This window comes from Rhinopithecus roxellana, chromosome 14, assembly GCF_007565055.1.
Source record: "Rhinopithecus roxellana isolate Shanxi Qingling chromosome 14, ASM756505v1, whole genome shotgun sequence".
In the NCBI taxonomy this organism is placed as follows: Eukaryota; Metazoa; Chordata; class Mammalia; order Primates; family Cercopithecidae; genus Rhinopithecus; species Rhinopithecus roxellana.
Window position 1 is genome coordinate 66,443,798 of NC_044562.1, and position 26,689 is coordinate 66,470,486.

Consider the following 26,689-nt stretch of genomic DNA (forward strand, 5'->3'; position numbering starts at 1 on the left):
GCAAGTGGGGAATAGGCACTGACTCAACACAGCTGAAAAAGAGCTCCTCCTTGTCCTGGCCCCTTGTGGTTCAGATTCCATGTGCAGGAGACTGTCACTCCAGAGGTATGGGCAGAAATACAGGAGGCAGCTGTGCTACCCCAGGCCTTGCTGTCCTCCCTGCTCCTGGACCCAGGGGCAACTCAGTGCCACTTATGTGTAGTTGTTCTAGGGCCCCACACCTGCTTGCATCAGATAGCTGGGGTAGTATCCAGGTCCTCTTATGTACAGCTTGACCTTGCATAGGGCACCTATCAGGGCATCCGTTTCTCTCTCTCTAGAATGGGAGTGTTCATACCCTCTTCTCCTCTTCCTGTAGACAAAACTGAGGTTAAATGAAGCACTGCATGTTGGCAGACAAAATATCCTGATTGCTGCTACATGGAGTGAGGTGAGAAGAGAGCAGAACATAAAGAGCCATGGCCATCCCTCTGCGTAGGTGGATGGTGGAGAGACACTCCCTTCGCTGAACACTACCCGAATCCAGCAGTGGAAACAGGAGTTGTGCCTGCATCGTGCTGATGCCAAACACTAACGGCTGTGGTGGAACAGTGAGCTCACACCTGCACTGTGAGTGGCTGACTCCCACGTGCACAATACAGCTGCAGGCTTGTGCCCATGAGCTCACTCCTGGCACCTCTCTGGCTGCGTCACTTCCAACTTCCCCCAAACTCCTCCTCTCTCTTGATTTCAAGCTCCCTTTTCTCCTAAACTAAGGCTTCATCAGGAACAAGAAAGGCTTTCTTCAAGCTAACCTGGCAGTGTCTGGGTGGCCTGGAGGCTCTTGCCCTCTGCAATGAATGGCTGTTAGGTAACACTGCTGCTTAGCCTCAGGAGCTGGCATCAGTTCCAAGGTGCAGACAGAAAGTGTCATTTCCAAAGTACTGAGAAGTGTTGGTGCTGGTTTGAAGTTGTCAGGGCTGCTGGGAAATATTTCCTCTGCTTATTCAGGATGAAGGAAAAGGCAAAGAACCAAGCAGAGGGGAAACTAATTAAACATCATCCAGGAACACCCTACTGTGTCCCCTCCTCAAGGGCAGCAGCCAGGAAGAGGCATCACTGAGATCTACTACTGACAATGTCCCCAACTGCAAGGGCTCTGATCCACCAATGCATCTGCGCTGAAGCCACACTTCCTCTGAGCATGCCTCCAGGGTCCTAATGCAGGCCAGGTCCTGCAAGATGTCAGGATCCTCCAGCAGGCAACTTTGGCTTTGGTTTGAGGACTTTCCGTTGGTGAACCTTGAAACTGGGCTGCAGGTGGCAGCCATTGTGCGGGCCTGTAATCCTAGCCGGTGGGGTGCTGAGGTGGGAGGATCTACCTAAGCCCAGGAGATTGAGACCAGCTCGGGCAACATGAGATCCTATCTCAAAAAAACAAAACTGAACAAAAAAACCTGGGCCATAGCCTGAGACTCTCCCTACCCAGCCCTCCTTCCTTCCCAAATTCCTTCACAAGGGCCAGACTTGTGTTGAAGTCTGAAGGTTCCCTCTGCCTTCTGCTGCTCTCTCCCCTTTCATCCTTCACAGGCATCTTCCTCCATATGTTTCTGATATCTAATCCCATCTCAGCATCTGCTTCTCTGCAGATCTGAACTGACACAAGTGGGACAGGAGTGGTTCTGAGGAAACAAGCAGAAAGATGGAGTCTGGGGAGTGGCTCGCTCACTACCTAGGGGACAAAGGGGATGCTCTTCTGAGTGGTGTGTGGGCAGGGACAGGCCCTGTACAAAGTGGTGGCTTAGCTGCTCAAAGACTCACCAGCAGTGACCTGGGAAGAAGGTCCTGAGTCACTGTGATAATGCCAGCACGGGAAAGCCCTGGGATGCACACTGTCTACAAGGGCTGGTTGCTATAAGGCGAAGGAAGCCCTGGGCCTGCCCCTGTTCCCTCCCCTCATCCTTCACAGGCCTTGCCCCAACACATCTCTCATGCATTAATCCTGCTTGGTGTCCACTTGTCAGAGCAACCCATCACATCCTCCATGATAAACACAAAACAAGAGACAGAGAACCGCACTGTGGTTTTAGGGTTGGTTCTCTAGCTCTATTGTGTCTAGAGAGTGTGTTCTGAGACCCCGGGGGATGCCGAGCAGGCCCCCCCATGGGCAGGGGGCATGTTGGGAAGCAGAAAGAACTATGTGCTCGGGCGCTGGGGAAGAGAATCCAGGTGTCCTTACAGTGACCTGAGCTACCAGGTGCCCGTGGGCTGGGGAGAAGATGTGCAGCCCAGAACTGCCCTATCCTCTGGAAGGTGCAAGGAGTGCTGTCCTTCAAGGCAGGCTCATGAATGCAGCAGACCCTTCAGCACAGGGAAATCAATCCCACAGTGTAGCTCTCTCACACGTCAAGAGGCCAGCTAGTCAGTTTAATGACAGGTGTTTCAAGGTCCCAAAATGAGTCAGGTAGCTGGGCAGGAAAAATGAAAGATCTTCTCTTGTTTAGTTTAGCAAACGTAAACTGTTCTAACAGTTAAGACTGGAGTAAGGCAGAGGACCCGGCTGTGAGTGTCAAGGAGGCTCTGAGAGGTCCGCAGGGACAGCAGATGCTGGCCTCACTGCCTGGACAAAGTGAGGCACAACTGCCAGCAAGGCAGAGGAGCAGGCACCCCAAAGCTAGGGCCTGGGTCTGCCAGGGTCTACTACAAGAGCCACTCAGGCAGGTACTCAGGGCAACTGTACCCCCAAAACTATGAGGTCTTTATAACTGACACAGCCACACCACACACCACCGAGTGGATGGTGACCTGCCAAGCAGTGTGACTGGCCTAATCCAGAACTCTGATGACAAGTCAGAAGCTGCCCACCTAACCTGGGGTTCACAGGGACTGGAAATCCCAGGATTTCCCAGCCAGCCTTCCCAAGCAGGCCTGCTTAGACAAGGCTGGAATCAGCATCCCTGCAGCTTCCTGGTGTGGAGAAAAAGGCAGGTGTCATGAAGGCACAGCACAGGCTTTAGAATTTGCCACAACTGAGGCAGAAGCCAGGTTCTTCCCTTGACCTCTGTGGCCTTGGCAGGTGAGCCTCTTCAGACTCTTCAGTCTTGGTTTGTTTTTATTTTTTATTCTGTAAAATTGTGAAAATAATAAAACCTCTCAGACTCTCACTGGTTTTATTTCTATTTTTTATTGTGAATATTCTTCTTCTTTTTTTTTTTTTTTGAGACGGAGTCTCGCTCTGTCGCCCAGGCTGGAGTGCAGTGGCCGGATCTCAGCTCACTGCAAGCTCCGCCTCCCGGGTTTGCGCCATTCTCCCGCCTCAGCCTCCCGAGTAGCTGGGACTACAGGCGCCCACCACCTCGCCCGGCTAGTTTTTTGTATTTTTTAGTAGAGACGAGGTTTCACCATGTTCGCCAGGATGGTCTCGATCTCCTGACCTCGTGATCCACCCGTCTCGGCCTCCCAAAGTGCTGGGATTACAGGCTTGAGCCACCGCGCCCGGCCGTGAATATTCTTCTTGAATGGTTTTAGACTAGAAATAACCCGGGTAAGCCCCTTGCCTGGTGTCTGCGGGCACTCAGAAGGATGGTAGCTCCCATCATGATTATGGTATATGGATCATAAAGTCTAGATGTCATGAGCAAGAGTATAGCCTTGCGATTGAATGCAGCTTCCACAAGTTCACCCGACATGTTTAATGCTCTTCATAGCTATCACTGTGCTTCAGTACCCAGCAGCAAATGGTAAGAAACTGATATAAGTGACTGTAATTACCACTACATTGAGAGTTAAGCCACATTTTTACAGCTTCTCTTTTCTCCATGTTAGCTCTTCAGAATTCACAGCTATCCATGGAGACAGTTTCCCTGATGTCACGTGTAATCTAATCATCGTAATCCTACAGCAAACGAAAAGACAAAGCTGGAAAGAAGTTTGACTCCCCCGTAGCCATGCTCCCTCCCTTCCTAAAGGACTAAGTCAGGTCCCCTGCCTTCCCTTCGTCAAGCATTATTTGCCAGGTAGTGGACTAGGCACTGTGGGTACTGAAATGAAAAAAACAAGACCTTGACCTCAAAAGCATCAGCCCAGTGGAGGAAGTCAACAAGTAAACCCACGGCTGAAAGGCACAGTGCTAAGAGCTGACACAGAGCAGACAGGCATGGCACAGGGCCACAGGGAAGGCACACCTGACCCAGCTTTGGTGGTGCCTGTGAGGGGTGTGGAATGGCTTCCCAGAGAAGAAATACCTAGCTGAGAGTGGAAGGAGAAGCAGAGGTTACCTAGATGGGTGGACAGGAGGTTCTGGGAAAGACAGATGTTTTATAAGCAGGAAATGGCATGAGCATACAGGGACAAGTTATACACAGGAGCGTGAGGTAATCTGGTACAGACAGCATGTAGGGTGCCAGGGCAGGAAGACAGAATGGGTCTGTATGGCAGGCAGGTGGGGTGGGAACACAGGGCTGCCTTGCTGCTGAGGAGTGCCCAGTCCCTTCCACTGGCGCATGGGCCTCTGTTGACAGCATCACCGTTTATTCAGCTCCATGGCCCCAAGGCCTAGAACTATACAGGTATGCAGCAGATACTCTCTATACACTTGCTAAATGAGTGACCATTTTTAAGTTTATTCAGATACCTGGTTCTAACAAGATGGGAGACTGAACTGATGTGGACCTCCTTCCCAACACAAACACAGAGAAATTATAGATAAAATATACCAAAAGAATAATTTAAATATATTATTGAGTATAGAAGAATAATGGGAAAATGCTCAGATGCTTGAAGTGAAAAAAAAAATTAAGTCAGAGCTGTAATTTTTACCATGGCAACTGGGGGCTGGGAGTATCAGACATTGATACAGTTACAGGAGCTAAGATTTTAATGCATGCAGGAGGCAGAAGACCTGGCCATGGAACTCGAACTGAGATCCCCACATAAAGCCAGGATCCTGGGGGCTGTTAGTCTTTGAACAAAGAACCAGGAAGACCTTTCTCACAGAGCAGAGGAATGTCCATATGTGGCACAGAACAGAAGCATCTCCTATGAGAAATGGAGATGCCAAGCCCACACGGCACGTGGGTGAGGAGTCCAGCTACCCAGGAGGTGAGACTCCTAAGACAAGGAGTTAACATCCAAACTAGCAGGACCTATGAACCTCCCTGGGTCTTGGCAGAACACAGGCAAAAGTGATGATAACACATCTACAATCCACAGTATGTGGAACTCCCACTAAACACAATCCCTGCTTAAGATGATCTTTTTTTTTTTTCTTTCTTTCTTTTTTTGAGATGGAGTCTTGTTCTGTTACCCAGGCTGGAGTGCAATGGCACGATCTCGGCTCACTGCAACCTTTGCCTCCTGGGCTCAAGTGACTCTCCTGCCTCAGCCTCCCGGGTAGCTGATCTTACAGGCGTGTGCTATCACGCTCAGCTAATTTGCATATTTTTAGTAGATACAGGGTTTCACCATGGTGGCCAGGCTGATCTCGAACTCCTGACTTCAGGTGATCCTTCCGCCTTGGCCTCCCAAAGTGCTGGGATTACAGGCGTGAGCCACCACGCACAGCCTAAGACGATCTTATGATAAAAAACAAATTGCAAGAGAAAATGAACCACAGAAGAGTGAGTCAATAGACACAAGAAATAAAGAGAATTGGTACTCTTGGAACTAGAACTAAAAATCTTCAAACAACTGGGAAGAGGCTATAAAATAAATACAATCAAAATAATCAGGGAGATAAAAGAAAGAATAGAAATCATAACAGAAGACTAGGACACAAAAAAATTAATTAATAATAATAGGCTGATTTTCAAAAGCACCAAATGGAACTTCTGAAAATTAAATATAAAAACCAAACATTAGGCCAGGTGTGGTAGCTCATGCCTGTAACCCCAGCACTTTGGGAGGCTGAGTTGGGCAGATCACCTGAGGTCAGGAGTTCGAGACCAGCCTGGCCAATGTGGCGAAATCCCATCTCTACTAAAAATACAAAAATTTAGCCCCGCATGGTGGCGCATGCCTGTAATCCCAGCTACTCAGGAGGCTGAGGCAGGAGAATCACTTGAACCCAGGAGGTGTAGGTTGCAGTGAGATGAGTTTGCGACACTGCACTCCAACCTGGGTGACAGAGCAAGACTTCATCTCAAAAAATAAATAAAATAAAATAAAATAAAAACATTCATATTGGGAAGGGTTATTAAACAGCAGGTAGTAAACTGCTACAAGGAGAATAAAGTGACAGACACTTCTGTGGAAGTTTCCTAAAATGCAGCACTAACAGATACAGAAATAGAAAAGAGAGGAAAGATGAAATAAGATGGTGGGTTTCTAACAAGTTCCAGAAGAAGAGATTAGAGAGAATCAAAGAAAATAGATAAAAATTTCTAAATGAGAACTATATTGAGTCCTAAACAATATAAATAAAAGTGAATCCACTCAGACATAATGTAGTAAAACTGCAGAACAAAAAGACAAAAATAAGGCCTAAAAAGCAACCAGAAGGAAAAGACATGCACACTCACTCAGGCTGCAGAGAGGACAGCCTGGAGGCCGACCAGTTAACAGTAGGAAGAACAGCTTGCAAAGCAGCTCTACAGTCCTGGCAGTGAGAAGGAGGGTGGCAGTGGGGATGGAGAGAAAGGAGCCTTCTGACAAAGCTCCTTGTTTGTGAAGGTCACCACCATCCACACAGTAACTCCAAAGTCAGAAGCATTCACTTTCCTCATCGTTGTTGCCACAGCACTCGATTCCTACTACTGCCAAAGTGCACATCATCCTACAGGGTGCTCGAGTGTGCTTTGCTACTTATACAAACCCTGAGGGCATGCACTGGGTCTAACGTATCTTTGCCTCCCCCATGTAACACACTATACAAAGCAGGGGCTTCATAAATGTGTAACTGAATTCTCACAAATCACTTCTTCACTCTTGAAGGCCTTGTTCCTTGCCCTATATCAAGAGATCTCCAAACTTCAATTTGACAAAAATGACTGTCAATCACTCCTTGATTAACTGGATTCAGAGTTAAAGACAGGTAAAGTTTTCTGCAACAGACAAAAAAAAGGTGGCCCTTGGGCCCACGGGTGGTGACTGGTGGCGTCCGCCAGGGGGCGTGAGGCCTCATACCTCTTAGATGCAGATTGGAACAGCTTTTGGGAGGCTGACAGAATAATTCAAGGTGGAGAGCTTTACTAGTTGAACCCAAGGCACAACAGGACAGCTTCTCTCTTTCTTCTAATGACCTCAGAGCTTTAAGAATGTTTACCTGAGAGCTGTGCCCCTAGCCTTAGAGAAGGCAGGGTCCAAGTCCCATCCAAGATGGACAAGTCCTAGGGACTGTCCTGCCTGGACCCCAGATGCAGAGATTAGCCCCTTTATGTGAAAGGAGAACAGGATGACATAGAGCCAAGGATCAAAACTATCAGGCACCACCCATGGACCTGAAGGCCACCTTCTTCTTCTCTGTTGCAGAAAACTTGACCTGCTTTTGATACTGAATCCTGTTAATCAAGGGCTGATAAGAGAATCCAGAAAATATAAAAATGGAGTGCCCATTTTCTGGGCCATTCCATTTGAAAGGAAAGACTATTTGGGAGAACCATCCAACAGCCTCAGCACTTATTCAGAACAATTTTTTTTGTTGATGGATTGAATTTGGCAGACAGAGATGAATGCTAAAATGATTACAAATTGTACTACAGGGAATACCCAAAAGGGAAAAGCAATCGTTTCAATAATCAGTTGTACCAAACTAATATTCAAGCAAGCTTTTTCATCTGTAGAATTTCCTCTCTCTGCTGGTGTTGTCTTCACGTTACTTGGCCTGAGACAACATGGGCCCCTTAAGGGACTGGGCTGAGTATCTTCATTTCCTAAATGCCACTATTATGCCAATATTTGGATTCAGGCATTGTAGGGAAAATGACCCTAAATGGAAACAGAGGAATACAGACAGGGAAGGGTCTGGGGGAGACAAGAAGTCATAGTCAGGATTTTGGGATCCTCCGTGCTTCACAACTCATGAGTGAGGAGAGGAGTCTGCCTTTGACAGAGCATCGTACACAACTGAAGGCTGTGAATGGCAGGCACACCAGCCTCTTCCCTCATAAGCACACTGTTAGCAGAAGACTTTCTGGGAAAATCAAAGTCATGAGCTGGTTTTTCTCTTCGGGAAGAAGAGGCAACCAACACTTCCTATGGGCATTCTATATGTGAGATTGGTGATGACACACTTCAGCATGACATCCTGGCCAGAGAGCCTCATGCAACCATGCCAGAGAGGTATTATTAATCCTACTATTTTGAACAGATGAAGAAACTAGAGGCTCAGGCCGGGCACGGTGGCTCATGACTATAATCCTAGCACTTTGGGGGGCCAAGGCAGGTGGATCACCTAGGTCAGAAGTTCAAGACCAGCCTCGCCAACATGGTGAAATCCCGTCTCTACTAAAAATACAAAAATTAGCTAGGTGTGGTGGCGGGTACCTGTAATCCTGGCTATTCGGGAGGCTGAGGCAGGAGAATCACTTTAACCCTGGAGGTGGAGGTTGCAGTAAGCCGAGATCATGCAATTGCACTCCAGGCTGGGCGGCAAAAGCAAGACTCCGTCTCAAAAAACAGAAAAAAAAAAAGAAAAGAAAAAAGAAACTAGAGACTCAGAGAGGTTAGGAAAGTTGTCTATGGATTGAGAATGAACCCTAAGACTGACTCTAATACAAGCAAGAGAGAACCAGAGAGAGCAGTCACCAAAGCATTTGATCACCATACTTTTGTAGATGACGGCTCGTATCCGATTTCCTACACAAATACTTTCTTTTATAGGTCTTTGGGGGCCAAAACTTATTCATATTTATAAACCTTAAGTTATCTTCTTACACTGCTTGATCTGGTAATATGCTAGGAGCTATGGATAGACCAAGACACAGAGCTAGGCTGGGCATGATGACTCACACCTATAATCTCAGCACTTTGGAAGGCTGAGGGAAGAGGATGGCTTGAGTTTAGGAGTTCAAGACTAGCCTAGGAAACATCATGACACACTGTTTCTATTAAAAAAAAAAAAAAAAAAAGAGAGCTAGGCTATTTTCTCTTCTTACAGTCAAAAACAATATAAGTTGTTGCCACTGGATATGTGAACAGCTAAGACATAAAGGACAGAGAGCTGGTTCCCTTCTCCCATTGAATAAAAACTCTGCAACCTTTTCCCAAAGAGCAGACAGTCCAGCCAGAATTGTTAAAGGATGTCTGGTCAATCCTTCCTATGATTAATTAGGGGTACGCACCAGTTACTATGGCATTCTCCTAAAGATAAATTACAAAGAGTCATCACGTCTTGAAGGTAATCTCAGTGGAGATGTGGTAATGAGGGCACCCAGTAGCCTCTCTTCCACCCAAAACAGCGCCAGAGGTCTCAAGGAAGGCACCGATTTCTCTTTTGGAAGGTCATAGATGGTTCTACTGGCATGTGCCTATTTGTTTCCTTCTACTGGATGAAATTAAACAGCCTGGATATTTAGACAATGAGACCAGAGTACATTCTCCTTAAGTCCAGGTTGGGACTGCTCTTGTCACTGACTGGGGTTTCTAAGTGGCAATATGGGTTAATTGTTTTCCATCTATTCTCTCCCCAGAGTAAACATGCTAATGTTGACTCTGCTTCTCACAGCTGTGGCAAGTTACCCTGAGTGAATTACTTTAGTTCCCTAGACCTTAGCTTCTGCAAATATGACAATAATAAAATAACACACCTGGGGTTGTTATGAAGATTAAATGAGATAACAAATGTGAAGTCCCCAGTACTGTGCCTAACACATAGGAGGTGCTCAGTGGTAGCTGCCGTCATTACCATCACTGTCATCATCGGGGCACATTCCCTGTGCCTCACTCACCACCACTTTCACTGTCTCACAAACAAAAATACACAGTCAAGGAGGCAGTCTGTGGCTGGGTGCAGTGGCTCATACCTGTAATCCCAGCACTTTGGGAGGCCGAGGTGGGAGGATCGCTTGAGCTCAGGAGTTCAAGACCAACCTGGGCAACACAGGGAGACCTGTATCTACTAAAACTTTAGAAAATTAGCTGGGCATGGTGGCATGCACCTATAGTCCCAGGTACTCGGGAAACTGAGGTGGGAGGATCACTTGAGCCCAGGAGTTTCGGGCTGCAGTGAGCCATGATTCTATCACTGCACTCTAGCCTGGGTGACAGAGCAAGACCTTGTCCAAAAAAAAAAGGAGGCAGTCTATGATGTGGAAAGGAGGTGCTATGAAATCAGGCAAGGTGCCACCCTTTTCAACAAGGCCACCAATTTAAATCTCTGTAAGTACCCAGAAATCTCCCAGCTATTAATATAAAATACACAAGGAAGATAATCACAACAAAACCCGTAAACCTAAGTATAGACAGACAGTGATTGAGAACTGCAACAAAGCCAAAGTCACACAGTGAACCAAACAAGCAGGCACATGATTGGAGACCAAGAGTAGAGAGTGTCTGTGGGACACGTGGAGCCTTGAAAGAAGGTCTGCTTCAACATCTACTTCTAACACACCACAACTGCTCCTCTACAAGTGCTCCAAGTTCTATACTTAGGCACAAAGAGATCTTACAAGAGGAATATTTCTCTGCCCGCTATTTTCTAGTATAGTAATAAAAGGTGTATTCTCTTCCTGATGACCACTTAGCAATGGAAGCTCAGTGTCAGAAAGCCCACAGGCACCACTGCTACACACATGTGAAGTGACACTCTTTCCCACTGAGTGGCTTACTTGTTGCTGTCGCGGTACTCATAGATATGACATCCCTGAGGCAATCCGGTCTCGTGGTCCAGAGTGAAAGCAAGCTTTAGCTGAACAGAGAGAGAAGAGAAAATAAGTTTTAGGCAGCATGCTCTATTCGCTCCAATAGCTGAAATGAAAAAAATAAAATCAAACAAAGTCACACTCCCTCAAGTCAATGTGTTGTGGAGAACTTGGGTCTGCCTGCTCTGGGAAGAGCCCACACCTTACAAGGACCCCATCCATCAATGACAACTGTCAGCAGGACTCTACTTGTTCATTCAGCATGCAACCAATACATTTATTAAGCACCTACCTTGTGCTAGACATGAGCTGGCTGAGAGGGAAAGAACAGTGACAGCAGACTCTTTTCACGTGTCTTACCATCTAGCAGAGAAGACTGACAGCAATCAAAGGATCAAACCAATGAATGTGTAGACATGAGTAGAACTTCAAATTAAAATAGGCTCTCTGAAGCAAGAAAAAAATCCCCATGTTTCTATGAAAGTAAAGAGCCTGACCTGGATAGAATGGGTAGAAGGGAAGGCTCCTCTGAATCAGGGGGAGGAGAGAGGGGAGTGCAGAGGGTTCTCCTGGGGAGACAGCACAGTTGAGTGCAGAAGCCCTGGGGCAGGAGCTGCAGGATGGCTGGTGAAGTTGGGCCCTGATAGATCCAGGGACATGGTGGGTGACTCTGGGGAGGACCTTCTTGGCCACACTGGAATTTCTGGCCTTTACCTTAACAGTGAAGAAGAGAAAAAGAAAGAGTAGATGAGGCAGTCAGAATTCTATTTCGGCAAGATCCCTCTGGCTACAGTGCAGTCTGCAGACCACAGACCACAGAGTAGAAGTAACGTCCTGCAGGAGGCAGCCACTACAGAGCCAGGGGAGTGGCCAGGGGAGCTGGGATAGAGTGAGAGAAATGGACAATTTGAGGTATATGTTAGAAGTTGAATCAACAGGATATGCTGGTGGATGTGATGTTGGCAGTGGCAAGGAAAGAAAGGAATAAATCAAGGACGGTTCAAACTTTTGAATCTCAACCACCAGTCAGGTGGCTGATCCACTGCTGAGAGAGACTGAATTTGGGGACTGATAGGGAGTCAAAGGTTTGACTTTGGACATGTTAACTTTGAGACACTCATTAGCTTTCTTCAGTTACGGAAAATTAGGAACAGGAACTCTGGGAAGGTCTTGTTTTTTTCTGGATTCCAGAGGGCAGTGCTCAGGTGAGTGCTGAACTCCCAACAGAGCGCAAGGAGGTGCAGCATGCCCTGCTACAGCCAGCTGGTTATGACAACTTTAACGTTCCAAATGCAAGCCAATTACTATGTTTATAAATTCACTGGGTTTTTAAAGCACTAGGGAAATTTTAACTAAAATTAACTGCACATTAGGAGGATACATTATTATAATTTTTTTTTTTTTTTTAACTACAAGGCTGCGAACACAGCTAATGATCTGCATCATTATATACTGGATGATTTTTCTCTTCCTTAGTGGGAAAGGAACTCACAGGAATGGTTTGTCCTCTAACTGACCCAGATGAAAACACAAAAGCAGAAACAAGCCCTTCTCGACCATCATGAAGCCAGGAACTCAAGTCAAAGGCATGTTTTCCCTACAGAGCACCACTTGAATCTTCCCAGCCCTCTCCTTTGTGAAGTAAAAAATAATTTTAAAAGAATCTATTAGTTACAACCCTTTTCTCTTTACCTCTCTCTTTGCAGCTGAGGTCAGGTCTATATTCATTCTGTCCATTTTGAGTCTGCACTGCTTAGAAATTTTCGTATCATTTGACTCAGTGATTTAAGTTATAAATTTATAGCTTAGAAAAATTATCAGAAATGTAGGAAGAAAAGTTTTATTTGCAAAACTGTCCCCACCCCCCTCAGTGTTATTTATTGGAAAGACTAAAAAGTCCAGCAACAGCAAAAGGTTAAAGAAACTATCCTACAGTCACATGTGGAATAGCAAGCAGTCGTTACGTGGCTTAGGCAGAAATTTTACTAACCCAGGAAAAATATGTTGGACAGATGAGATAAAGCAGGATGTACACTTGATTATACAGTGTACCATGAAGACTGTGTAAAAAAGGACAAAGACTTCCTAGAAGAAAGACTGAGGCCAGGTGCGGTGGCTCATGCCTCTAATCCTAGCACTTTGGGAGGCCGAGGCGAGTGGATTGCCTGAGCTCAGGAGACCAGCCTGGGCAACATGGTGAAACCCCATCTCTACTAAAATACAAAAAATTAGCTGGGTGTGGTGGCAAGCACCTGTAGTCCCAGATACTTGGGAGGCTGAGATACAAGAATCGCTTGAACCTGGGGGGTGGAGGTTGCAGTGAGCCAAGATTGTGCCACTGCACTCCAGCCTGGGTGACAGAGTGAGAGTCTGCCTCGGGGAAAAAAAAAAAAAAAAAAAAAAAGACTTGGAAGGAACATACCGAAACAGCAACAGTGCCTATCACTAGGTGAGAGGTTTCAGGTGATTACTTTCTTTGCATTTTCCAAATTCTTCATAAGCATACATTGCTATGACAGAAGACTAATAGGTTTTCCTCCTTATTTTATGACTGGTGATTCTTTCTTACAGAATTCTAAGTCCTCCTGGGTTTCCTGTGTCTTTTGGTCCCTGTTTTCTGGACAGCTGGTCTTAGCTGAGTGTCTTATGCCTGTTCTACTGGCCACTAGACCCAAGAAGTACAGTATTCAGCTTTTCAACCAGTATCTAAGCATCCTTCGTGCTCCCTCATCATGAAAACTGGCACTGAGTCAGAGAGGACTTAGCCACTGGGCTGGCACAGGCACGCAAGGGAGATGAGCTGGCAAGGCAGGCTGCACGTAGGAGTGTGTGGACTTCACTTTGCCAGAAGAGAGAAGCCATGGCAGGTTTCAGGGCAGAAAGACCAGCTCTGATGGTCAGGCAGAGAAGGACTGAAGTGAGAGAGGGCATGGAAAAAGGCCTTAAGAGGGGTTGCTAGAGTACCCCAATGAGATGATGAGGATTTAGCTTACGGAGGTGCAGTGGCACAGGAGACAGCTAAGAGACAAGACTTGGAAGTACATACACATCTAACTATGTGCCAGTGATAGCTGGAATCTGCCTCGCAGACCGCACTCAATGCTGTGGTGACGAGCACTTAGTCCTTAGTCATGAAGAAACTATGGGAAATCTAATTGCAGGGGGATTCTCAAAGTCAGGAAACTATGTACACACCAATTCAACAATAAGGCAAGTCAGCAGAGGTGGTGATGGGGTTGGGGAGAGAGAGGACTGGAACAGAAGGGTAGTCATGTTTACTGAATGGAGGACTCACATTTATTGAATGCCTACTGTATAGTCTGTTCTCACACTGCTAATAAATACATACCTGAGACTGGGTAATTTATAAAGGAAAGAGGTTTAATGGACTCACAGTTCTGCATGGCTGGGGAGGCCTCACAATCACGGTGGAAGGCAAAGGAGAAGCAAAGGCAAGTCTTACGTGGCAAGAGGCAAGAGGTCTTGTGCAGGGAAACTCCCATTTATAAAACCATCAGATCTTGTGAGACTTATTCACTATCACGAGAACAGCACAGGAAAAGCCCACCCCCATGACTGAATTACTTTCCACTGGGTCCCTCCCACAATAATGTGGGGATTACTAAAATTCAAGATGAGATTTGGGTGGGGACACAGAGCCAAACCATATCACCTACCAAGTAAAGGCTTTCCTTTATCCTGACAACAACCACTTAAATTAGGTATTACTACTTCCTTTAAACAAATGAGGAACTTGAGGCTGAGAAAGGTTAAGTAGTTTGTGCAAACCACAATTAGAACTGGAATTTTAACCAAAGTCCACATTCCTTTCACCTCACCAGCATTACAGGACTTGGTGATGGTCTGGAGATAAAGTCAGTGAGAGACAGAGTGTCAACAATAGTGTCCAGGATTCTCTGGCTCAGGCTGTAGGGCAGATGCTATTGCTACTCACCCTGACAAGGAACAACAACAGGTTTGGGAAGAGAGTTTGAGTTCAGTTTGAGATTGCTGATTCTAATATACCTGAAAGGCATCTAGTGGAGATGGCCAGTAGGCTGCTGAATATACAGTTCTGAAGTTTATAAGCAAGATTGTAAGCTGGAGGGATAAGAGGGCCCTGGATAGAATCCTGAGAAACACCTGTATTTAAGAGCTGGACAACAGAAACTAGGGAGTGGCTATGGAGTTCTGAGTTCTGACATTATAGAAGCCAAGGGGAGAACATGCCTCAAGGAGGGCGTAGTCAGCAGCATTAAATCCTTCTAAGAGGTCAAGTAACAGAGAACGTTCCCAAACAAGAAATCCTTTGGCTCTATCAGAAAAGACTCTTGCAGGGAGTGCTGGGAGCAGAGATCGGGGTGACAGGTTGAAAAACAAGTAGAAAGCCAGGAAATGGCGATCATGAGTGAATACAACTCTTTCAGCAAATTAGACAGTGCTAGGGAAGAGGCAAGAGTCATGAAATGGAATGGGAAAGGATGAGAAGATGTGGGAGTATACTCAAGGTGTTTGAAGGGAGTGTATTTAAAGATGACAGAGACTTGTTTCAATGCTGACAGGAAGAAGGCACTATGGATGGTGGGGTAGAAGACATTAAGAGAGACAGCAAGAAATGCAGATTCAAAGTCTCTGAGATGACAAGGGATTGGATCCAACACAAACCCCTTTCTCGGCCACAGGAGGAATGAAGATGGGCAGGGATAACAGTGAGATCTGTGGATTGGGCATGGGGGATTTAGAATGTCCTAGTATGATTTTTTGGGTTCTTTCCTGAAACTTAGGAGACAAATTATATGCAAAGAATGGGGAGTGTTATGGGGGAAGGAGTTTGAAGAAAGTGATGAAGGTTTGAAATTGCTCCTTTGGAGAATAGGAAAAACAGTTGACCTGGGCAGAGCATGAGGATTGCCAGGGAGTATTCGGATCCCCCTGAGGCCACAGGATCTGAAGTTACTGTGTAGCAAGCATCTGTCCCACTGTTAACTTTTTTCTAGCAACCTAGACATTAGCGAGAAGAAAGTTAGGTTGGTCCAAGCTGACTATCTGCCAGGTAGGTTTGAGGAAAGAATAAGGGGGTAAGGGAGTGGAGACACAATACAGCAGCATATGGACCAGGAGACCTACAGGGGAGCAGGAAGGAAATAAATGGGAAGGAGGCTGACGGGAAGAAAACAGAAGTGGCTGGGTGATCGATGTCTGGAATGGAGCTAGTATGTACTAAGCACATCCTCTGTCCTAAGCATTTCTCATGCTGATCGTATTTAATCCTCGCAACAGCCCTGCAAGGCTGGTTCCTACCTCTATGTTACAGGAGAGTCTATTAGGTATTCGGCCCAAATTACCAAGTAAGTGGCAGAGCTGAAGTGTGGTCCATGTTGCTAATCTCTGGGTGTAGTGTCTGAGAGGTCAAGGAAAGGAGTGTGGGAGTCACTGGGTAAGGGAGTGGAAGGGGCCAAGGCCATGGTCAGAGAGCAGGCTGTGTGTCTGACCTTGGAGATGGCTGGTCAAAAACAAGATTCAAAAAGAAGTCAAGGAATGGAGAGCCAAGGGTCTGGGTAGGGATGAGGGTGGGAGATCTGTCATGAGGACCGAAATTCACCCAGGATGATGGTATGCTGTTTCCACAAAGTATGTCCCTACTGGTGTGTAGGTGCTTACCATGTGCAAGGTTCAATACATGAATGAATGGGTCCATCTGGTTCCTGCAGCAGACACGGATGCATAGCTAGCAGGCATTTCCTCCTTGCTAAGGATGCCCTACTTTCACTCAGTTATTGACTCCCCTGTCCTGCTTCCGAGTTTAGGGGGTTCAGGGGGAAGCAGACCCAACCTCTAGCTATAGGGCTGGACCTGACAGCTCTGAGATAAGAAACCTAAGCCAATCAGGGCATGGCATTTCCTGGCCCTAGAAACTGGCTCAGGAATGGATGTGTGACCCAACTGAGGCCGATGAGGTACAAGGGGATGCTTGTTGAGTGCTCTGGGTACGTGGGCCAGAACTGCTGCAACCAGCTTGTCACCAGCCTGAGAAGGGAGCCAAGTCATGGAGGACACAGACTCCAAAGTGACAAAGTAGGCAGCCAGCACCTTGGTGGAGGCAGGCCTGGTCCCTGCCACCTTCGGGCCCTCTACTGCCCTTGTGTAATTTGTGCTCATGCTTCTCCTCAGGACACTGACACACAATGTGTCTTCCCACTCCCTTGGCTCTGTTCTCCTAATTCGCTCTCTAGAACACAACTGTTATCTTCCTGAAACATAAGCCTGGTAACACTTCCCTCTTTAGTACCTTTGATGGCTTCCTGCTGTTGGAGATATAAAAGTGAATTAAACACAGACCAGGGTCTCTGGAGGTTCGTTGTTCACATGAACAAATATGGACAGTAACAGAGCAATGGAAAGAGGTAGGCCTGTGCTCAGGAGGGTGTGCCAGCCAGGGAGGCACTCAGGGCAGACAGCAGGAGTCTTACAGGATAGGGAAGGGCCACTCTCCCGCTCCTGCAGAGCTCCGTGCACTCCCCCTACGCGGTCCACTTCCCTGAGGGGTTCGGAGCAGGCCAGGCTCTCTCAGGCCTCTGCGCTCTTCCTCATGCTCCACTTGCTTCCAGGGGAGCCCTACCTGTCTGTCCCTCCTCTGTCCAAGTGGCCCTGATCTTTTGTTTTCCCCTTCGCTGGGATGCTGGAGGCATTTCCCCCAGAGAGTCCGAGGGTGGCTTCACCAGGTCTCCTAGGCACTCGGTGTCCTTATCACTGTCACAGCAGGTGTCCAGTGTCATCCCTTCAAAAGAATTTCTCCTTTCTCTTCAGGAAATAAATTCAGCCTCACATCTGCCTCCTGCTCAGTAAATGCCACCAGATGACAAGCTGTGGCTCAGACACTCAGTGTTCAGGTGTTGCCATCTTGTCAGCACCCTGAAGAGGCATGAGCTCCTTTCCTCAGCAATGCTCACTAGATGCTTCCTACCTCTCAGGCACGGCAAGGAACCAGGCAGCAGCAGTGCTCTGGCCCTAATCACCACCTGCAGGGACCCACCCACAGAGCAGCTCACCTTGGGAAGTCAGCCTGCAAGAATGGCAGCCACTCAGACTTCACAAGGTCTTTCTCTCTCCAGAGGCAGCGTCATGTCAAGCAGGAGAGCTCACCACTACCCAATCCTTTCCCCCGGAATAGGCTTCCCTGGGTGGACAGTTTCCAAAGGCACAATGGTCCTGGTATTGAGTGAAGAAGGAAGGAAGGGAAGGACCCAAGAGGCAGTAACAAGGCTGCTCTGTCAGCTTCCACCAGCAGAGGGCGGAAGCCTTCAAATGGGTTCAGTTAGAGGCAAGGCTTTCATCCCAACAAGGAAAGGTCAGTCTCCTCCCTAGGGCAGAAAATGGAAGAGCCTTCTCCTTCCAGGGGCTCAGGCTGAGGTCACACAGGAGGGCAGCCTCCAGGCAGCCAGAGCATGAGACTACCACTGGGACCCCTTTGGACCTAGGCCTCCTGCTCTAGGGTGGGGCCCCCGGGAAACTGGCCCCAGAGAATCGTGTGGGTGGGCTCTAGGAGTCTGGACGAGTTGAAGGGACTGCGACCCTTGGGAGAGGAGAATCTTCCCCAGAAGCTGTGGAAACATGGGATGCAGGCCCTGTTGGGGTTGTTGGGCCTTTGAGGGGCCCTCCTTTAGCCCCTCTGACCTCTCTGGGTGGGATGACAATGGAGACAGCAAGGCCCTCCTCCCAGCAGGTGGTAACAGGTGGGTAACAAGAATGAGTGACTGAGGACTATGTATAGCTTCCTCAGGCTGCTCAGATTATTGCTGCTTGGGGATGGCACTTCAGGGAGAACTTAGGGGCAGAAAGAATGTCCTAGGTAAGCAGGAGAAGGGGTGTCCACTGAGTCTTTTAATGTAGCTACTAAAAGACATGTGACCTTACTTTGGATCCCAGCCTGGTGAGGACAGTGGGCCAGGCTACATTGATAAGAATAACCAGAAGAGTGATGGGACAAGACAGGAAAGTGTGGCTAGGCAAGCATGCCAGGGGTCCCTCTGGGCTACTGAGCAGGTAGATCTTCAGCTGGCCCAGGCACACGGGCAGCTTTGTCAAACAGCCACACTTGGAGAACATCATCAAAGGGCCACTAGGCACTCATCAGTTAGGGAAGACATCACATTAGAGGTTTTGAGGCTTTGGAAAACTCCTGGCCTGACCTTGGAAGGGCAAAAAATGAGTTTAAAAGTTTAGGAATTCCCCGTTTTGTTCACAATACCTCCAAGATGACCTCTCATGGGCAACCAGGTCTCTCTCTGCCCATCTCCTGGAAGGTACTTACAGCCCCAGCAGGACACAGCCATTCAGCTTTCTCTGCAGGCTACTCCATGAATGAGCAGGGGAACCTAGGATGCTAGCTCAGAGCTCCCCTCACAGGGGTGTAATGAGGGAGGTCACTGGTAAGAGTACAGTGTGAGTTATTTGGCCAGGATTGCTCCAGTTCAAACCAACATGGGTTCTCCAGGAGGCCTGTGAATTTGTTTCAATCTGCTAGTTATTAGGACTAAGGTTCAAACACAGGTCAAGGCCGGCCTGGGAAGCCTCCAGCCTCTCCATGGTTGACTCTTCCCCTCATAGTCCACTGGGTTTTGCAGGGTGTCCAACTCTTCCTTAAGCTGAAAGTGGTAAATCCTAGCACAGTTCAAACATTTCAGCTATGCCATTTATGGCAAACTTTAAAAGATCAAAGTTACTTCTACCTGCAGCCTTGGTTTTTAATAGAAAAATCTGATTCGAAGAAAATCTCCACATTCTGAGATCTTGAGTTTTTCTTCTTTAGTGTTCACTGTTTGGTTTGGATTTCCTAAGTATCATTTCGTTTTTCCATCTCCTTTTTGCTTTCTTTTATAAGACAAAGATGCTGTGGACTTTGCTTTAACTTGGTTAACAACGATTCTATGGCAATGTATTAAATTTCTTTCTCCTAAGTCCACTGAAGTCTTTTTGGACTTGGAGAGAGCTTTTTAAGAAAGAACTTGCTCATTCAGCAGGATTTTCCTCCCCACCCCAAGCTCTGGTTCTGACCTGGAAAAAATAAGAGTGAGAAAGAGCAAGAGAATCCTGCAGTCCTGACGCTCAACTTCACAAACCACAAAAAAGAACCTTGCTCCAGTAACGTAATCATGGAGATTTCTGGCACCTTGGTCTTTCAAGAAAAATACATCCTTCTGCTGGCACAGGGACCCATCAAACTAAACCCTGTTCAGCATGGAGTTCCCGATTCATTAGTGTTGGAAAGTCTATAGTGAGGCTGGCTGCTCCCATTGGATGACGCCTCCCTGCAGCGCCGTCTGTAAACCCCACAGCTGTGTTTTCACTTAAAGCCACTTCTCCTGACTGCGCTGCACCTTGTTCCAGAGGCTTGTTCTGTTCTCATTAAGGTTAAAAATGACAGGACAAGGATTCTTCAATGCTGAGGTTTTACTTTCTGAGAAGAAAAAAAGTCTGTCTCTGGAGCTACGGTCAACCCACAGGGAGGGCTGCTCTGTAGGAAGGAGCCAGTCCCAGGAGAAAAGGGCCTGGTGGTAGCATTCATGCCGCCAGGTCAAGCCACCTCATCTTCTGAAGGTGACTCCATTGCTCACCAGTTTGTCTATGGCAGGAGAGTTCTGCTCACCACTGTCCCACACGACCTGTATTACCAGGTGAGCCCAGCAGGGAAGAGCTCATCCCTGATTCCATGGTCTCTTATAGCAGAACAGGAGCACCTTTACTTCAGCAGCTTCTCTATCAGGCCTTGCCCAGTTACTGGGCCATGTTCTTGCCTCTCACATGCCTGAGCAATATGCAACAGTGAATACAAAGTGTGATGAGCAAGTCTGCGTGTGTCACATGCAGCCAGCTGGAGAGAGAGTGCAGTCAATCTGCTCATCCTCATCAAACCTGGAGCATTTTTGAGGATTTTCATGGCCAAAGAAGGTGACTGTGTTGGAACATCACCATATCAAACCATTTTTGCTCAGAGCTCAGGGGCCTCAGGCCAACTACTGTTGAAGGAATGGAGTTAACCAAAGCTGCTTCCACAGGAAAGTGTCAGTGCTGACTGCAGGAACTGCATATCACCCCTTCCAGTGCACAGAGACGGTTGTACATCTGAGAAAGATGCTATCTAGATTTCCTTGCATATAGAATATACTAATTCTGTTACCTATCTATCTGCTTTCTAAAGCTTGTGGTCCTGCCCTCAGCAGTGGTCCTACCCAAGCTGCAGGCCTTGTGGAAGCCTCCTACTTTACAGTGACTGCTACACAGCCTCGATCAAACACTCAGCAAAGAGAAGGGAACAGAAGTAGTCCAAGTGACAGGCTCTCCACTCACTCAGAGATGTTCTACACTTTATCTTGGCATCAGATTAGGCTAGAAAGTTATGTGTGTAGATCATATGAGCTTGGCTCTCTAGCACATGCCTTCCTCAAGGGTGGGTTAATATATCCCTTCACCAGATTTTGTCTTAAGAAATAGCCTTATAAAATCTCTTTCCTGGTCAGGTGCGGTGGCTTATGCTTATAATCCCAGCATTTTGGGAGGCCAAGGCAGGTGGATCACCTGAGGTCAGGAGTTCAAGACCAGCCTGGCCAACATGGTGAACCCTCATCTCTACTAAAAATACAAAAATTAGCCGGGCGTGGTGGTGGGTGCTTGTAATCCCAGCTACTCGGGAGGCTGAGGCAGGAGAGTCGCTTGAACCCAGGAAGCGGAGGTTGCAGTGAGCCAAGACCACACCACTGTGATCTCAGGCATGAGAGAGGCAAGAACATGGCCCAGGAACTGGACAAGGCCCGGGAAATAGTCTCCAAAAAAAAAAAATCTCTTTCCTCATTTGCCCAAAACACAAACACTTTCCACTGTTGTAACACTGAGTATTTCCAGTATCAAGCCTCATGTGAGAAGCTGCTTTTAGGTGCTAGGAAAAATAATTCTCAATGTTCAGTGGAGTTTGTTGTAAGAGATAACCTTATAAACTCTCCCTCCCCCACCCCACCAAGCAGGATGACTGCATCTGTGATACTGAAATCAGAAAACATGAAGCCCAGTCACAGGAGCTGTGCCCACCCCTAGAGATGTCACATTTTTTTCTGACACTCCTCTCCTTCGTTCTGATTTTCTTTCTATTATTTAAATGCAGCTCACTGTTCATTTCCTTTATTGTAAGCCCTCTCAAAATCTTTTTGGAAACAGATGAGGGTATATATAAACAAAGCAAAGTTCTTCAAAATATAAGCCAAACCTACATAAAAATAGGAGATCCAGGCAAGTTTGAAGACAAACTGATGAAACAATGACCATAATGGTAGGCATTCAGTTCACGGAAAAAAAGAAAACGGGACATTCCCATACAATACTCAGAGCCAGTGATCAAGCTGGCTGTATTCTTGAAAAAACAGCAGAGAACAGAATGATCTTCCAGGGAATTGGCCTCAGTTTCCAGGGACTTGAGGAGTTGGGGAGTTATATAACCCCAAGCGGGGAGCCAGCAGCTCTGACCTTGTCTCTGTTCTCTCCTGGATTCTGGGGTTGGTGGTGGGGTTCTGATGGTCCTAGACTTTCTACCTGTGTAACAGAGCTGAGTTCCTTTATGGTTGTCCTCATGGTTTGTTTTACAGGTGAATGTGAGATACTTTCTAGGTTTGCTGGAAGAAAGCACTCATGATAAACCCCTGCTATATCGGTTAGAAGAGAAGCTCTATGATTTCAGAAGAACCAGTGCTCACATCTTCAGATGTTTTAATGAGAACCAAGTGGCAATGAAGAGTTCTCCTGCATAAGGCTGTCTTACGTAGCTAAGAGCTCCCATCAAAGTTCTTGACTTGCTTCTACGCTAATTCTGCTTCCTTCCTCCCAGACAAGGCCAAATATCTGGATAACATATTCCAGAACTACACTGCCATCTCAGGTCCCTTCTGGACCTGGGGCAGCCAATCTACCTCCTTCCCCAACTGCCTGCTTTCCTGCTCCTACACCCTGGCTTCCACCTGCAACGAGAGGGCTTAGCAGCACCTCCTGGTAGAAGAATCACTTTCCACTACCATCCAGCCACAAAACGCCCATTGATCTGACATCCCTTAATCGGTTGCTCAGAACAAACTGGAAGGGGCACCTATAGGGCTCATACCTGGGGTTACCTGAAGTTCCTATTCCAAGATAATTAGTTGTGTCTTAGATAGTCTGTTTCTTTACCGAATGACATATCAATCTAAGAGATGCTGTTCTAACTGTGGTAAACACCAAGGAAAACATGGGTATTGTGAAGTTTAAAGACAGTATAGACAAAGGTTTACAGTTAACATGAAATACAAAGACCAAATGGAGGGTATCTGGAAAGGCCAGGATCCATTAAGAAGGAAAACGGGGCTAGGTGAGATGGCTCAATGTTTGTAATTCCAGCACTTTGGGAGTCTGAGATGGAAGGATTGCCAGAGGCTATGAGTTTGAGAGAAGCCTGGGCAATATAGCGAGACCTCCATCTCTACAAAACATTTAAAAATTAGCACAGGCGTGCACCTGTGGTCCCAGGTACTCAGGAGGCTGAGGTGGGAGGGTCACTTAAGCCCAGAAATTTGAGGCTGCAGTGAGCTATGATCACGCCATTGCACTCTAGCCTGGCAATACAGTGAGGTCCTGTCTCTATGTAATAAAATGAAAAAAAAAAAAAGGAAAGAAAAAAAAAAGAAGGAAAATGAACAAACTTTCTATTTGTAATGTTAACTACGAAAAATCAGCTTTGGTAATAAAAAACTCCTTGGATAATCTCACACAGTTGAAAATCATTTAAGAAACTAGACATAATGTTAAATGTTAAAAAAATAAGTTTCACAATAATCTTAGGGGAATGTTTTCATTAAGCAGAAACTTGTTTTTCCTCTAGTCGCCAGGTATCTCTCTAGGGGCTGTAGGGCTAGAACTCAGGGGACAGACAGAGGATCTCAAAGTCTAACCTTTTAGTCCAGTTCAGATCTTCTAGTCTACCTTTCTGCCTGTTAAGAGTTTACGCTCTTGCTTCCACCTTTCTGCCAGGGATATAGGACTTTGACAAGAGGAAGAACTTCTGCTTGTAAACATTTCTACCTATGAAAACAACCAATGACAGGCCAGTCACGGTGGCTCACGCCTGTAATCCCAGCACTTTGGGAGGCCAGGGCAGGTGGATCACTTGCAGCCAGGAGTTTGACACCAGCCTGACCAACACAGTGAAACCCTGTCTCTACTAAAAATACAAAAAGCGAGGCGTGGTGGCACACGCCTATAATCCCAGCTACTCAGGAGGCTGAGGCAGGAAATCTCTTGAACCTGGAAGGCAGAGGTTGCAGTGAGCCAAGACTGTGCCACTGCACTCCAGCCTGGGCAAGAGTGAGACTCTGTCTCAAAAATCAAACCCCAACAACAGGGGCTGCTTAGTAGAGAAGTAAAGGGTACAGCCTCTTTAGGCTGCTGGGTTTTGAATCCTGGCTTTACTTCCTGTTAGTATGTAACCTTTTACCTTAGTTGCCTCCTATGTAAAAAAGAGATAATAACAGTGCCTACCTATAGCAAACACTCAATGATGTTCTGATGTATTATATAGTAAGACCAGAGGTTATTCCTGATAATGAGTTGAGATCAGAATTCAAAACATGACATGCTGGAACAAGCTGATTGGGGCTCAGTATTTCCAAATGTGATCACTCTAAAACCTGAGTAATTTCTACAACAATAAGGTCCAGTTTCTTTACCTGAGCAGTATCTGGGAAACACTCTCTCTGTGTAGGACTCCTGGGGCCGCAGCAGGAAGATTCAATGCTTCAAAGCCTTGCTGTCTGCCTCAGCAGCCCTACGACCACTACACTGCTCTCCTGCGGCTGTGCTGACACGCGGTCTTCTACTACAAGGCAGCCCTGATTGTATGCCCCAGTGACGCTACAGCCCTGATTGTATGCCCCAGTGACGCTAGCTCCAGGGCTGCTTCAGACAGCACCAGCATCAGGGAGGCCCTGTGCCTCTAGATGAAACTCACTACTCAAAAAAAAAAGCTTCCAAGGCCCTGCTGGGTCAACAGATGTGCCTCCACAAGGAAGCTGCCCAGAACCTCAGCACCAGTAACAACTTGTCCATTAATCTCTGCTTGGGGAAGGAAGAGGCCACCCCAGCCTGTCGGAGCATGGCAGAGGGCTGGCTTCTGACAGTCTGGATACATGAAAATTGCTTCTATCGTGGACTGATTCTTCTCAGTTATTCTCAAGTTGAAACATGTCTCTAGCTGTGTACTTGTTTAACAATCATATTGTCCCAACTAGATTTTAAGTCCCTGTAGAGAAACCCCAGTGTAAGTTTACTCTTTGTGATCCCCACAAAGGCTTTAAGTTAAGGCAATGCAGGGCCTCGTGATAAGCAGTAGGAATCACAGGTTCCACATGCAACCAGACACTGTGCCAGGAACAAGTGTCCAGGTACTACTGCTTCTATCCTGAAGGTGAGGAAACTGAAGCTCAGGGAGGTTAAGTCACTGACCTGCCCAAGGTCTGGCAATATATAAATTAACACCCGGCCAACCTGGAAGTGGAACTCAAACCCACGTGGCTCTAAAATCTTGGCATTTCCTACTGGGCCACACTTGCTGCTGCTTCTCCCACAAACAGGGACACTGTGTTGGAGGCTGGAAGTTGCAACAATTTACCTTTCCCCTTCTCTAGATTCTAACAGAGAACTGAATGCAAATGGCATTCAGAATGTCAGCCTCCTTAAGGCTCACTGGCAATTAAGGTGGGAGCTGAAGAATCAGGTGGGAGCTGAGCAGACTGACCCACCAGCTGCAGGTGGAGAGGCCGGACTGGAAGAAGGGGACACCTGGGTGGGCTCCCTCCAGGCAATGTCAAGCTTGGAGCCTGCAGGTGCTAGGTGAGCCCACTCAGGGAGAGCAGGTGGGTTGGGGACTCATATAGCCACTTTTTATTATTTAGTCCAGGGCCCCTATTCAGGACTTCATCTGTAAAATGAAAGAATCAAAAGGCTCCTATCTAAGGCTCCTTCTGGCTCTCCTTTCACAGTTCTGTGGGCGCGCACCTGCTGAGCAATCTCTCTGTGGTGCGCAGCTCCGTGCCAGGTCCCATCTCAAAGTCTAACTTTTTAGTCTAGTTTAGATCTTCTAGTCTACCTTTCTGCCTGTTAGACAGAGTTTATGCTCTTGCTTCCACCTTTCTGCCAGGGATATAGGACTTTGACAAGAGGAAGAACTTCTGCTTGTAAACATTTCTACCTATGAAAACAACCAATGACAGGCCAGTCACGGTGGCTCACGCCTGTAATCCCAGCACTTTGGGAGGCCAGGGCAGGTGGATCACTTGCAGCCAGGAGTTTGACACCAGCCTGACCAACACAGTGAAACCCTGTCTCTACTAAAAATACAAAAAGCGAGGCATGGTGGCACACGCCTATAATCCCAGCTACTCAGGAGGCTGAGAAGCTTGCTCTGGGTCACACACCTGCAGCCCTGATACTTGAGTCCGGGGGCCCTGACTCTCAGTTTAGTGCTTTCCCATGAGACAAGAGCGCCTCAGCTCACATATGACAGGCGATAAAACCGGGACCCTCTGCTAGTTTGTGCCCCACTCCTAGGCCACCTGTGACTGTGTGATGTGACTTGCTTTCTGATGGCAAGCAGCCCCTGAACTGAGATCTGGCTATTTCCTGGGGGCAATGCTGGTGCTGCACACAGAGGAATTAAAAAAAAAACCCACTTTTTATTCTGAGATAATTATAGATTCAGGAAATTGCAGAGATAGTACAGAAAGGTTCCACGTGCCGATCTCCAATTTCCACCCAAGGTTCCATCTTACATAATTATAGTACAATATCAAACCCAAGAAAACTGACACTGGCACAATGTGTGTGTCTAGTTTTATGCCATTGTG

At 47.0% G+C, this 26,689-nt stretch overlaps 1 protein-coding gene across 4 annotated transcripts in view; it reads right to left on the bottom strand.

The window, feature by feature from the left end:
* Nucleotides 1–26,689, bottom strand: part of LOC104655173 (DIS3-like exonuclease 2) — a 324,355-nt gene that overhangs the window by 26,299 nt on the left and 271,367 nt on the right. For all 4 annotated transcript variants that reach the window (XR_004053181.1, XM_030916406.1, XM_030916405.1 and 1 more), the window contains exon 13: nucleotides 10,743–10,822. Coding sequence is in view for 3 of the 4 variants with exons in the window: in XM_030916406.1 (XP_030772266.1) it covers nucleotides 10,743–10,822 (80 nt within the window). In the remaining variant the exon portion in view is untranslated. The remainder of the gene's footprint in view (nucleotides 1–10,742; nucleotides 10,823–26,689) is intronic.